Below are 13992 nucleotides of genomic sequence, written 5' to 3'. Positions count from 1 at the left end.
GGAATACTCTCAATTTATGCTGCAGCTTTTTTCTTTTTCTCGTTACCTAGGGGTGGGGGACAGGGGAGATGGACGCAGGGTTAGGAACCAACGACCACAAAGCCTGTTTGGCTTCCTTCAGGATATACACAATGTATTGGTGAACTACGAATTTCGCATTGCCCTATTTTTCACTGTAAATAGCACTTCTTAAACAAAAGCAAAGAGAGAGTTGTTAGGTTATAAGCAGTCTTACTGCAGATAATCATTTTTAGGGCCTGTCATTGTAACCTTTCTTGCAAGCAAGCTGCTTTTTTCCAGCTGTCATGCTACTCGCTCTTTGTCAGACTTGTTTCTACCTTCCTCTGGTCTGTCACCAGCCTCAGCACAGTAGGCACTTGCTGGGTGGTTTTCATCAGCTGGCGCCTCCTGGGGCTTAGCACAGATGTTTCACAGCAAAGCAAAAACCTGATGTGAGGAAGGGAGGGAAGAAAAAAAAAAAAAAAATAAGCCTTCCTTGCTTCCCCAAGCTGCCTGGCAAATCCCTACCACTTAAGTTCTGCTAACAGAAACCCAGTTTCAAGATGCGTACCTGGCATCAGACAACAGGCTGCACTCTCCTCACCCTGCAACTTCATGTGCGGCTTCTCCAGTCTGACCACAGCCGCCTGCCTGCTCTGAGCCAGGCCCCCCAAGCCCAGGGCTGCACAAGGCACCCCCTTGCCCATGCAAGGCGCAGCAGGGACACCCCTTTGCGCCATGCCGCACCCAGTGTCCTGCGCTGCCCGTAGCAAACCGGGGTCTCAGCCAGTGTCAGAAGGCTGCTTCAGGCTGGCTCCTGCTTCTGCTCATTTTCAAAATAAGCTTCAAGCTCATGATGACATCAGGCAAAAAAATAAGTATGTGAAAAGTGGGAAAACAGCAGAAGTGTTTCAGCTGGCTCCTATGCCTCCAAAACACAGCTCATTCTGAGTAGGGCAAAGCCTGAGCACCGCCTGCCAAGGAGCAGAGGCAAGGAAAAACAGCACTTGTCATAGCAGGTAGAACCACCGCCATCTACCACATCTGGCATATGGAAATAAAAAATTGTGCACGAACGCACACACGCAGGTGTCTATAGGTAAAATAATAATAAGCTAGAGTGAGGCCAGGTCTGCTCTGAAATGGATGCATTCACTTAATTAATTATAATTTTCATTCTTAATTTGTTTCACTCCCCCTCAAAAATACCAAACCCTTTAGACGCACTTCCAGAGTTGACTAAAAGAAAATACACACAAGAAATACAAAAACAAACCCAAGCCAGCTGCCGTTTTTTAATAAACTAATACTGCTCGGCTCTAGGAAATCAAAGCTAAATAAAACTAAGCTCACCTGAGCTTCCAAAGCACCTCCACCAACAGCACCACTTCCAGACAGCCCCAGCCACGCCTGCCAGCTCGGGTGCAGAGGCAGCCCTGCCGCACCTGCCCGCTGACCAGAGCCAGCCTCACCCAGTCGCACGTCCTTTCCCTCTGCACATCAGCGGGGCTTGCTGTGAAGCTGGGGAAGCCCAGTGCTCCAGCACTAAAGGCTGCAGTGGTGATGCAGAGACCTTTTTCTTTTTTTTTAATCATTTGAAATTTTAATAATCCCACACCACTGGCTCATCCCCACTGTTCTGCCAGTCTCAGATATGCACGCACATTAGTTAGCGAGGCTGCAAGCCCACAGACACCAAGCTGGGGCCCTGCTCCTCTCGTGCACCCTTCCCAGCACAGCTCCAGCAGCTACCCAGCTCTCAAACAGCACTACCAAAGGCCTGAAGGAATAAGCCCCAGTCCCAAGGGAAGCATGACATAACTGAAGAACTTTGTAACACCGTGCTCTTACACAAAGCGACGTATGCCAATACACTGGGTGCTCGCCAGCTCACAGATCTACCTCTGAAGGCCACATTAAGCTTCTTACCAATGTCTCTGGGATCGCCATGGTCAACAATGCTTGAAATGGGTCAGAGTTGTTGCTGGTAAAGCAAGGCCTAAGGAAGAGGCAGGAGGGCTTGTCAGAGGAGTAGTCCAGGCTATGCATGGTGGCATGTGGCAGACCTGCCCTCCACACTCACCATGTCTCATGGCCACCTGCTCCATCCTGAACAGCAGAAGGAACATGGCTTCAAGGCAATAGCTGCAGTACAAACAAATGGCCAACAGCTCCATGGTACAGTAACATAGCTGAAAACACTCTTGACTTCACTAGCTTGGACTTCAATGTCTTCCCAGAGCCAGAGCAGGCTTGTTGGAAAACATTTACTTCAACACAGCTGAGCGTGAGCCAGCCCAGAGGCAGAGAACTGGCCTCCCCAGCTGGGGCCTGCTCCCACCCAATGAAGAGTACACACAGCTGCTTGTCTTGCACCAGGTTCTATGTATTATCAGACCCGCTGACAGGTAATAACAACATGTCTTCTTTAGCAGAAAGCACAACTTTGATCAGTAATTATTAAAAACAAACAACAATAAAAACAAACAACCACACATACCCAACTGTACAGGTTAGCCAGCAGGTGAGTCTCCAGTTTGCTAGTGCAGGAGAACATTGCCCCCTGCAACAAGAGCCTGCAGGTTGAGACCTGTGCCAGCTAAACCTAAGCAGTGTAGTCCACAATCACCTGGCCTCTAAGAAACCTTTTAAAAAAACAACAAAACATCACACTCTGCTGACATGCTAGCCAAAGGCAAGTCAGTTTGCTCCACACTCGAAAAAAATATCAAGACAAGTTGCCTTTCCGTCCTGTAACACAATTCTATCAAGGCTGTTGAGAACAGTACAGCTGACAGCACTAACATTTTGGTCGGTTGTTCTATTAGGGTAGTATAAGAAGTTCATAACCAGAACTATAAAAATCAAATTTCCTAGAAGTCCTGTGCTTGTTTTTGTGGCCTACTTAAACAGGCCTGCAAAAAGGTTGTCAGGCTTTCTTTTCCTGAAGGAATAAACTGAGGCAGGGAGAAAGCAAGGCATGTTCCCTTCATACAGTGCAGAGAAAAACAGAAGGGGCAACCACCACTTTATCTGTTAGTTTCCACGATTCTAGACATGCCAAAGTATCAGTTCCAGACTGGCAGACCTACCTGGATGGGATCTAGGAAGTCTTTAAATTTAGAGGGGAGCCAGAAACGTTGTTCTGCAGAAGTGCGATGAAGGAGCAGACACCACACTGGAGCACCGCTCCAGTGCATCAAACATTTTTGAAAAACAATCTCGATTCTGACAGAGATCCCTTTGAAAAACAAAACCAAGTAACCCAAACACTTGCCTGCAGTTTCTCTCGGCAAACAGTGCTATAAAAGCCTACAAACCTACAAGAAGTAACAGTTACACAGCAGCCCAGTTACAGCTATCCAGAAAGGTATTAACACTTGTACACCTCTATATATTAATCTTTATAAATACAGTATTCTACACGATGTATTGTAGAAAGACGTCATTCAAGGTTTGTTTTGTTTGTTTACAAAAGCTTGCAAAGGCTTTTGTTACGATCTCTGCCTTTTTTCAGCCAGTTTGAACACTTTTTCCTCCTTCCTCTCCCCGCAGTCCTGGAAAAGCAGCCTGGTAAATCATAACACAACCAGGTCCAACCACCCTGCTTGCCATTCCAGGTAGCAGGAAGGAGACCACATGAACAGCTGCTCTACAACTTTCAAGGGTGCAAAGCAGGTGTGAGGCAGGTTCAGCTGTCAAAAGAGCCCAGGGGAAGCAGGCAGTCATAGCTCATCCCTGGAGGATGGCGTGTTGAGAGATGACTGAGGAGGCAGGGCATCCTTGTTCTGGGCATCGCTATGGATCTTGCCCTGCTGCCGGGACTTCCAGGAGTGTGTTCGGTCCCAGTCAGTTGACACGGTCTCATTGTCCCAGATAGTAGAGGTCTCTGTGTCGCTGAGGTAGCCTGGCTGGCCTGTGTAGTGGGTGGGGTAAACAAGCAGTGGTTCTGCTGAAAAGGCTTTCAAGTCTCTGGACTCATAGTATTCCATGTACTTTGCTCTAAAGGGGGGAGAAAAATCATCAGAAACAGAGTGAATGTTCATCAGTGCCACTGCTTATAACTTTGAGATGCAAGTCAATCCACTGAGCAAACAGGTCCCGGGGCACAGAGGTAGTTGCTGGGGTGGGTCTAAAGCAGTTCTGACACTGTACAGCCTTACAACCACAGACAACCTACATAAACCTCTCTTGCAGACAGTCACATGTCTCAGAACCAGCTTGCAAGCCCTGCACCGGGTGGGCAAAATAACCCCTGCAGTAGGTCTGTCACCTCTTTTGACCTGTGTCAGCTCTGCTGCAAACTACAAGGATTAGCCCTGTTCCCCACCACCCAGGCTGCAGAAGTGAGACACGTCATCAACTGGTTTGGGATCATTCAGCAAGACCTGAGCAACAAAGGCATCCTACTTACACAGGGTGCTTGTTGTACATGACCGGCAGAAATTCATCTACAGGCAGCATCTTGCTGAAAGGCTCAGCTCCAATTAGTTTCTGAGCACCTTGGAAAGAGATTGCATACCCCAGAGTCCAATAAGAGTAATCAGCTTCCACGAGGTTCATGACATTGGGAACTGCTTTCTCAGGCTGCTGCACCTGCATCCTTTTCCGTCCAATGTATCTGAAAGGATGAAAAGAACATAGAATTTTGAGCTGAAGTGAATCTGCAGCAATTACGACCACACAACTGTTTATTTTGACCAGGACAGAGCAAAGAGTCAATCCAAGAAGTAATCCCTGCTCACAGATTTCCGTCCTGCATCACTGTCAGACTGGGTTGCTGGGGTTGTGCTAGTTGGTAGCTTGTGGTGCAACATCAGATGGAGGGTTTCTCTAGGGGCACCATGTTACAGGTTCTCAGCCTGCAGGATATTTTCAGGCCTGTTCTCACTGGCTCTTGCCCAGCTGAGCTGTGCATTTGAGAGTGAATTTGAGAGACTCCCTGAGTCTCTCTCAGCTGTGCCTTAACCCACTCAGCGGCACAGCTGTGAAAGACTCAGGGAGTTACGTTTGCACTGCCCAAACCTCAGGACAGGGCTGTGGCAGCTCCTCTGTCACAGCAGCATCTCCGGACTGCCCACAGAGGGCAGCAACGGTACCCATCGCAGTTCGGTCACTCCAGCAGTAGCCTGCCCCAGGAGGCAAATCTCTCCTTATGGGAAGAGCCCACTGAGAAGCCACTGGCTGGCACTAACCTGCATCTCTCCCATGACATAGTATGTGTGCCCAGGAGTTCCCAGGTGGCTGAGGGCCAGTTACTTACATAAGCTCCCAATCTAGTTGTGCTTCTTCAATGTCATCCATCAGCTTCATGAGCTTCCTTTTAAACTGGTGTTCAAAGCGCACATCGTCCTCGATAACCAGCGTCTTCTCCAGTTCTCTGTTCACCACCTGAAACAAGAGGGTACTGAAGTGATCACAGCAACCCATTTGGGCCACTCCTTGCACCCTGAAATTGCTGGGGTCATCTTGACCTGGCAGTACCTTCCGGACCATGCTGGCAGGGAGGCGGGAGAACCACTCAAATTTGTAGCTCGGCTGGGAGAGACTGCAAGAGCCAGTGAGAACAGGCCTGAAAATATCCTGGAGGCTGAGCACCTGTAACATGGTGCCCCTAGAGAAACCCTCCATCTGATGTTGCACCATGAGCTACCAACTAGCACAACCACGGCCACCACCTCCTGCTGCCTGGGAGGGGGACAATCCAGAATATCTTAAGTCTGACCCTGACCACTTAGAGAATATAGATGCAATGCATCCTGCATACAAGCTCCCATTATTATCTGACTGTTGGTGATTTGGAAGTCTCAAGCCCAAAAGCTCAGCCTGCCTTGACCTTGGTCAAGGCAGGATGGCTCCTGCTGGCCCTAGGCTTTTCAGATCAATGCCCTGCCCTGTGGAGATGTGCTATAACTAAAACCTCTGCGTGCAGAGGGTTGTCTCCTTATACATCCATATAGGACCCTGCACCAGCAGGTGCAACCCTCACTGTCAGATCTGGACAACCACTGCCACTGCCACTGCCCATTTTTCTTTTATTATCAAGTCTCTCTTCCTGCCTCCACCACATCTCATTGACACAGCATCCCCTGTTGATGTCAGGACATGTAATTGCAGCATCTCTGACCAGTGCAGCCCAGATTTTCTAGCACATCACTCCCCAGGTGACCAGGGACAGCCCGAAGACACAGCTTTTACTACCCAGAGAAGATTCTCCTAGCTCAAGTAACAGAGGTCCCTGCTGGTAAGAATAATTATAACACATCAACTTGAAAAAGCCAATCAGCAAAGTCATTGGAACTTGCTTCAGCACAGATGTAGAACCAAAGACGACAACAACAAAAAGATAGGAGTTTTTTAGTATCGTTTGTTCTTCAAAACCTTCCAGCCTTTCTCCTAAACAGATTTGCTTCAAGCATGCTATTAGATGGTCTGCAAAAACAGTCATGAAAGCATTTTGAAAAAATCCTTCAAAGCTGTTGGCAGATAGAATACAGAGAAGGGAAAGCTGAACACTGCATTCAAGAAAAACTTTGTGTATGATCCTCTATAAACTGAGGAAAACATTTCCACGCTATGCTTCCAGAAACTTATACTGTATTTGATGCTCTGCCTTAAGACTAGCTGTGTACTTCCCTCTTATGTCTGCCCCCAGTGCCGTCCTGCAGGAACCCTGAGCACCCAAAAACTTCTTACCTCCTTCCAGATGTAATAGTGACTAAGGAAGCAGCCGATCTCTCCCCTGGTTAGTGGTCTGGAGGAATATGGGTCACGGTAACCCGGAAGCATATCAATGCTGAGAGCTTTGAGCTGACTTGTGTTCAGTGCTCTGGGAAAGAGAGTATCTATCACCATTTAAAAAAAAAAGTCAATTACAAGTCAGACACAGAAGCAACACAGGAAATGCTGCTGATGTTCAGGGAAAAACTATGTTGAGGAATTCTTTTATTTGTTTTGCTCAAAAACCTGAAAAAAATCTTAATTTACATTTCTAAATCTAACTGAACACTGGAAATGTCTGAAGACAAATGTCTACAGAAAGCTGCAGCCTTCCAGCAGCATTCCCCTTCAAGCATGCCTATCACCATGAAAACCTTCACCCCAAACAGCCACCCTCACCTTCTGTGACCTGACTGCTTTGAGACTACCAGTGCTGAAGCTGAGATCAGATCAGTCACAACCACTTTTGCTTACAGACTGTTTCCCTAATACACTGCGTTAGAGAAATCCACAAGGCAGAGCAGGACCTGAGGACAGACAAGTCATACCCTTAATGTTGCCGGTAACTTCTTGTGGGACCATTTACTTGTTAGTTGCTTGGCTTAGAATATTCTTCTAAGAGGTCTTGATGGGTACCCAAGACTCAAGACCAGTAGATGGTATGTCGGTTCCTAACCGCACCTGAACCACACTGTCCTGGTTCTCTCACTTAGAATGACTGATTTCAAGAGAAGGAAGAAACAGCAGAACTGCCCCACTTAGACCATTAGACCCATGAATAAAAGTGACATTCACCTCTCCCCTCAGCCCACCCTTCCTCACCAGAAGGAAGGTCAGGGCATCCAAGGAGATGGTGCAAAGCACTTCAGCACAATCCATGTTTTGCAAACTTCAGCAACCCCAGCTGAAACTCACTTTCCATCCACAGCTTCCACTATCTTGACTGCAATCTCCTGTTCATAGAGAGTCCGCAGCATCCGATCCCGCCTGTCTTTCCGACGCTTCAGATTGATCATGAAAATCTAGGTTGAAGAGAAAGACATCAGCACCAGGGTATGGGAGGGAGTAAGAACAGAAAGTCCTGATACACTCTTTTCTAGCAGCCCCATAAGAAAAGCAGATGTTATTAAAATACCAGGTGTGTTTTCATTCGAGATTGCTTAGAATTTGTCAAAAAGTTAGGATTGGTTTTGAGCTGAAAGGTTAGAGGCTTGTTCTTCGTCCAACAACTACCTTTTATGGAACAAGGGAAAGTTGCTCTTCAGTGTTGAATATAGATGAGAGAAGGACAGCTAGTGCCAAGCCTGTATTTTCCACAGATAAAGGATGTTTTGATTTTTATTAAACACAAAGTAAAATTTTGTTTGCCAGCTCCAGTGCCAGAAGAATGTTGACCTACATGTCTTTCCACAAAGACGCAATTGCCCATATTTAGGATTATCAGCGGGGTCACTATAAAAGTACAAAGACACAGTAAAGAGAACATTTTTGTAATTACTTCAGGCATTGAAAACGCTGTTATCCTTGCCAGAGTAGAAAGGCCTAGCAAAAAGCCAAGACCTGGAACAGAGATGTCTGGGTAGGGCTCAGTCCAAGCCTGGAAGAAACAGACTCCTCGGTGGAGGGCTAAGGACTGAATCCTCACTTGCAGGTAAACTGCAGAGGGTCAGGGATGTTTTTCAGTCACAGACAGACAAGTACAATCGAAGCCTTGTAGGTTGTGGAGCAAAACCTCACCCCAGTAAGAAGCAGATCAAATTCCAGTCCAGTACAAATGCAAAAATAATAAACTGGATAAATAAAGTGCAGCCACAAAGGACAACATGGAAAAAAAACTATGCCAGCTGTGTTCTAAACACAGACACTCAAACACACACAGCCAAATCAGGTTCAGACTTTACTATACAAGTCATATAAACAGATGTAGCAAAATAAACAACGAAAACAAAGGCTCCCCTGATCACCACAACTCCCTCAGTCACGGTGCCACTGCAACCTTGGCAGCTGTATACACGAGGGGGTTATGGCTCTGTGAAAAAGACGGACACTAGCTGATCCCTCTCCAGCCCTCTCCCCTCAATGCCTAATCTCTCCACAATGTGAGAAAGAGATGTGAGAGGAATTTCTGCAAGGTCTTGGGGCACTACCAGTGTCAACAACAATCTTTCTAGGTATTTTTACTTAAGGCTGTAGCAGAAAAAAGTGGCAATCAAACAGGACAGGGGGACAGCTGCCACAGTAAGATGGCCACATGAGTGATCTTCACCTCTCATGGACATACCCAGCTTAGGCTAGAGCTTAGCTCAAGGCCTGTCTCCCTCAGCTGCTCTGGGCTCTATAATGTGTCTCTCAGGTTACAGAAATCATTCTCCTCTGTCACTTCAGAGCAGGAGAGCTTTCCTAAAAGACCTCTTTTTAATCACAGAATGAAGGGACTGCCAAGCTGCTCTGTAGAGTCAGATTTAGAAGAAACAGGACAAGAAATGTGGAGGTAGTAACCTGCTTTTCACCCTTGGTTCTGCCATCTCCTTTTGTCTGGATTTAAACATCCACACCATTAAAAGACATGAATTCCAAAGATTTGCTGGGCACTGCCCTTGCACACAAACCAGCACTTTTAATCAGAAGCCATGTAGCGGGTGCTAAGTGCTCACAGACCTGGCTGGCCTCACGTGCGCTCAACAGAACTTCTCCCCAGATAAGAATAGCTGAGGATAGCTTTCTCTTTGCATTAAGTTTAAGTCCAAAAACGAATAATAGGGAAAGAACTAATTGTGTGAAAAGATAATATACTCCAAGAGAAACATCTGGAAGCTCAGCTACCTGTAGAACCCAGGTCCTCTAAGTAATGAATGGGAAGACAAGGACAGCAAATTAAGTTTCTTACTTCGTCAAATCCCATCTTGTCAGGGTGCTTTGGAGGAACAGAGACATACTGAGAAGGTTCAATGGGAGGACGATCAACTGTAAGAGAGGAGAAATCCCAACCATCACCTTGATGTATGCGCTTAATTGATATAATGTATCTGCGTATGTCTTCATCACTGGCCCTAAAGCCCCAGGAGCTGGGATGTGCAGTCAGGGCAGCAGTGGGTGCAGCAGAAAGCATCCACACCGCACAGCAGAAGGGAGCACCTATGTGTCAAACAGACCTCATGATAAAGGTGAGGTTCTGCAGCATCCTTTCCCCATTATAGATGCAATTTTGCAATTGATCTGGGGAAGTTGAGGGGTTTTGTGAACGGAGTTGACCCAGCCATGATTACACCTCTATGTAGAAAAGCTGTGGAATTTGGAAAACCTGCATATCAAAACTGTGTGAGAACAGATCAGGATGCAAATTCTCCCAGACTCCCAAGGGGGAGAGCTAGGCCACTGGCAGGGGAGCTCTGCCATCATTAACTGGGGAGCTCCACCACAGCAGGGCACAGCGACTTACTCATAGCTTCAATTAATGTGTGCACAAAGTTCTCAGCTTCTTCTTGCAGCATCTGATGTGGTTTCAGGGGCATGGGAAGGAAACCATAGTGCTCACGGTTGCAGATGTACATCTGAATTCCTGAGGATCACAGAAAAAAAAAACACAAAAAAACAAATAAAAACAAACAAACAAACAAGCCAAACAAAAACAAAAAAAAATCGAGTCAGGTCTTTTGTCAGCAGATTTCACTGCTCTGTTGATATATAGCCATAACCAAACTTAGGCCTGGACATCAATCTCAAGAGGTTCTGCTTCATCAGCAAACAATTCAAAAACATTCTGCACCTCGGATGGGGCAACCCCAGCTGTACGTACAGATGGGGGATGAGAGGCAGGAGAGCAGCCCCTACAGAAAGGGATCTGGGGGTTCTGGTCCATGTCAAGCTGATCGTGAGCCAGCAGCGGGCCCTGGCAGCCAAAGGGCCGACTTTGGAGTGCCTCAGGCACGGCCCTGCCTCTGGCTGAGGGAGGGGAGGGATGCTCTGCTCTGCTCTGCCTGGGGCAGCCTCACCTCGAGCACTGGGTGCAGCTCTGGGCACCACAACATAAAAAGGACATAGAGCTGTTAGTGCCCAAAGGAGGGCTATGAAGATGGTGAAGGGTCTAGAGGGGAAGACGTGTGAGAAGCGGCTGAGGTCCTTTGGTTTGTTCAGCCCCAAGCAGAGCAGGCTGAGGGGAGGCCTCATGGCAGCCTGCAGCTAACACGAGGGGAGCGGAGGGGCAGGAGCTGAGCTCTGCTCTCTGGGGACAGCAACAGGACCCGAGGGAATGGCATGGAGCTGGGACAGGGGAGGGGCAGGCTGGGGGTTAGGGAAAGGTTCTGCACCCAGAGGTGGTCGGGCACTGGGACAGGCTTCCAAGGGCAGTGGTCATGGCACTGAGCCTGATGGAGTTCAAAGAGTGTTTGGACAATGCTCTCAGACACAGGGTCTGGTTTTTGTGTGGTCCTGTGTGGAGCCAGGAGTTGGACTCAACAACCCTTACGGGTCCCTTCCAACTTGGGACATTTCATGAGTCAATAAAAATCACTGTGCCATTTTCTGTTGTACTGGATGACAGCAACTGGCCTCTTCTATGTAAACAATTTCTACTTGCTCCCTAGCAGCAAGGGTTTTTAACTGCAATCAGTTTTCTCCTAGGAGAGACTGGGAACCTACATCTTAGACCAGAGAAAGGGTCTCTTCCGGCCATTGCCTTCACAGTATAAAAGCAGTCCTACAGCAGAGGGCAGAATTGGCCTTTAGCAAAAGCAGTGACTGATAAACTCTGTAGGACTACTGTAGAAAATTGGAGAGTACCACAGAAACCCCCATCCCCAAACCTACAACTGCACTGCTCATACCTGGTACCTCACTTAACACAATCCCCTCACAGACCCAGAGCCAGAAGCAGGATACTGGAACAGGCTTTCAACCTCTGAGTAAGCCAGCCTCAAGTGATAAAATGTCTGGCACAGAAGTCAAATGGGCTTCCGACTGCAGATGTGCTAAAGGACAAGCAGCAGCGAACACATGGCATGGAGCCTCTCTCCCTGCAACAGCCTCCAAACCAGGAATGGGAAAATAGGTCTCAAAACCAGGGAGAACATGCAGGTTTCAAAGCTCAGGATGGAGGCATTTTCACTCATTGAGTTGGGCAGGACTTTCCCTTGAAACACAGGAGGGCTGCATTTGTTACAAACCTGCACAGGGTGAAGGGGTCCAGGTGAAAGGGACGTAGTCCTGTTGGACACCCCATCTCTCTGTGGTGTGAGGAGGCCCTGCCTGGAATCATACAGGATGAAGTGCCCAAGCCCAAGCCCAAGCCCAAGGTATTAGTATAGTTACAGGGTTTGTTCCTAGCTTAGTCTGAGTTTTGCAGTCAAGTATCTTCCTGCTTCTGCTTGCTTTGGCTAGAATATAAAAACAAGATACTTTCACCTGTGTTGGCAAAGAACTTTGAGGAATATGTTTGATAACCATCTTGGAAATGTGAAGTCTGCCACCATAGTACTCTCCTCTCCAGGAATACTTTTTAGAGTGGCCTGAAGATGAGAGGAAAATCCTAGAGAGGTACCAGTGAGGAGGAAAGATACTTTCAAAGAAGTGATAATGTCACTTCCTTCTACTTGAAAGCTTTCACAACTGCTTGCTCAAGGAGCTGAATCTGAAGATATCCAATAGAGAGTGAAATCCAGCTGACGACGGGTCACCAGTGGTGTTCCCCAGGGATTGGTGTTGGGGCCCATCCTCTTTAATATCCTTATTGATGACTTGGATGAGGGAATTGAATGCACCCTCAGTAAGTTTGCAGATGACACCAAGTTGACGGTTAAGTGTCGATCTGCCAGAGGGTAGGAAGGCCCTGCAGAGGGACCTGGACAGGTTGGATCGATGGGCAGAGGCCAATGGGATGAGGTTCAACATGACTAAGTGCTGGATCCTGCACTTTGGCCACAACAACCCCACGCAGCAGTGCTACAGCCTTGGGGGAGAGTGGCTAGAAAGCTGTGCAGACAAAAAGAATCTGGGGGTGCTGGTTGATGCTTGCCTGAACATGAGTCGACAGTGTGTCCAGGTGGCCAAGAAGGCCAACGGCATCCTGGCTTTTATCAGGAATAGTGCAGCCAGTAGGACCAGGGAGGTAATCGTCCCCCTGTACTCTGCTCTGGTGAGGCTGCACCTCGAGTACTGTGTTCAGCTTTGGGCCCCTCACTACAAGAAGGACATCAAGGCCCTGGAACGTGTCCAGAGAAGGGCCTGGAACACAAGTCCTGTGAGGAGTGGCTGAGGGAACTGGGGTTGTTTAGTCTGGAGAAGAGAAGGCTCGGGGGAGACCACATTGCTCTCTACAACTACCTGAAAGGAAGGTGTGGGGAGCTGGGGGTCAGCTTCTTCTCACAGTTATCTAGTGACAGGACTAGAGGGAATGGCCTCAAGTTGTGCCAGGGGAGGTTTATGTTGGAAATGAGGAGACATTTCTTCTCAGAAAGAGTGGTCAGGCATTGGGACGGGTTGCCCAGGGAGGTGGTGGAGTCACCGTCCCTGAGGGTGTTTAAGGAAAGGTTGGACGTGGTACTGATGATCTTGGAGGTCTTTTCTAACCTTAGTGATTCTATGATTCTTAGCCCTTTGCAAGGGAGAGAGCCACCCACTGCTGAGCTTCTTCATTGGAAATGTCCCAGCAACGCATGATCACCACTGAGCTCTGGCAAGGTCCTTTATTAATTAACCACCATCTTAAAGCTGCTAAAGCCCATTCAACTGGCCAAGCAGATTTAAAATAAAATAAATTAAAACCTGAAAGCTTTTCTGCATTTTTTCCCCTATTTAAGGAAGCAAGCACAACCACTCCCCTCTCTCGAGAAAATAAATGAAAAGCAGACGCTACCTGGTGTGTTGATGCTTTCACGTATTGGTCCCTTTAATCCCTGGTATTTTTAGCAGAGCAGAACTGTCTGCATTACAACTCCAATGTTTACACCATTTTAAGTTCTCCAAGTAAATTGCTGGCTGCACTACTTGCCAAAACACATTCAGCTGTCAGATGTAGTTTAGGTAAATGGCAGAATAAAAAAGTATGACCTGCTGACATTAATGGATTTGGCACTGATCTAATCAACTAATCTTATCTGGCTCACTGATCTCTGTTCTTATCTTCCGCTGGCTTAAGCACAGTTAATCTATGTAGACTCATACCAGTATTTCTGTTCCTTCTGGGATAAAGGCTACTTCAAAATAGTAAAACTGCCTTAAAACAGGGAAGGGGACTCTCTCTCCAGCTCTGTTTTTCTAATAAAAACTACTGCTACA

General features: G+C 47.4%; 1 protein-coding gene across 2 annotated transcripts in view; it reads right to left on the bottom strand.

Annotated features, from left to right (window-relative positions):
* Positions 1 to 2365: 2365 nt before the first annotated feature.
* Positions 2366 to 13992, bottom strand: part of COLGALT2 (collagen beta(1-O)galactosyltransferase 2) — a 54824-nt gene continuing 43197 nt past the window's right edge. For both annotated transcript variants that reach the window (XM_035332741.1, XM_035332742.1), the window contains exons 6-12: positions 10160 to 10279; positions 9608 to 9684; positions 7636 to 7742; positions 6697 to 6829; positions 5264 to 5391; positions 4415 to 4621; positions 2366 to 4002 (exon numbers count right to left, since the gene is read on the bottom strand). In XM_035332741.1, coding sequence (XP_035188632.1) covers positions 3726 to 4002; positions 4415 to 4621; positions 5264 to 5391; positions 6697 to 6829; positions 7636 to 7742; positions 9608 to 9684; positions 10160 to 10279 — 1049 coding nt within the window. In that variant the 3' untranslated portion in view covers positions 2366 to 3725. The remainder of the gene's footprint in view (positions 4003 to 4414; positions 4622 to 5263; positions 5392 to 6696; positions 6830 to 7635; positions 7743 to 9607; positions 9685 to 10159; positions 10280 to 13992) is intronic.

This window comes from Oxyura jamaicensis, chromosome 8, assembly GCF_011077185.1.
Source record: "Oxyura jamaicensis isolate SHBP4307 breed ruddy duck chromosome 8, BPBGC_Ojam_1.0, whole genome shotgun sequence".
Lineage (NCBI taxonomy): Eukaryota > Metazoa > Chordata > Aves > Anseriformes > Anatidae > Oxyura > Oxyura jamaicensis.
Note: the sequence above shows the minus strand (reverse complement) of the source record. Positions and strands in the feature narration are given on the sequence as shown.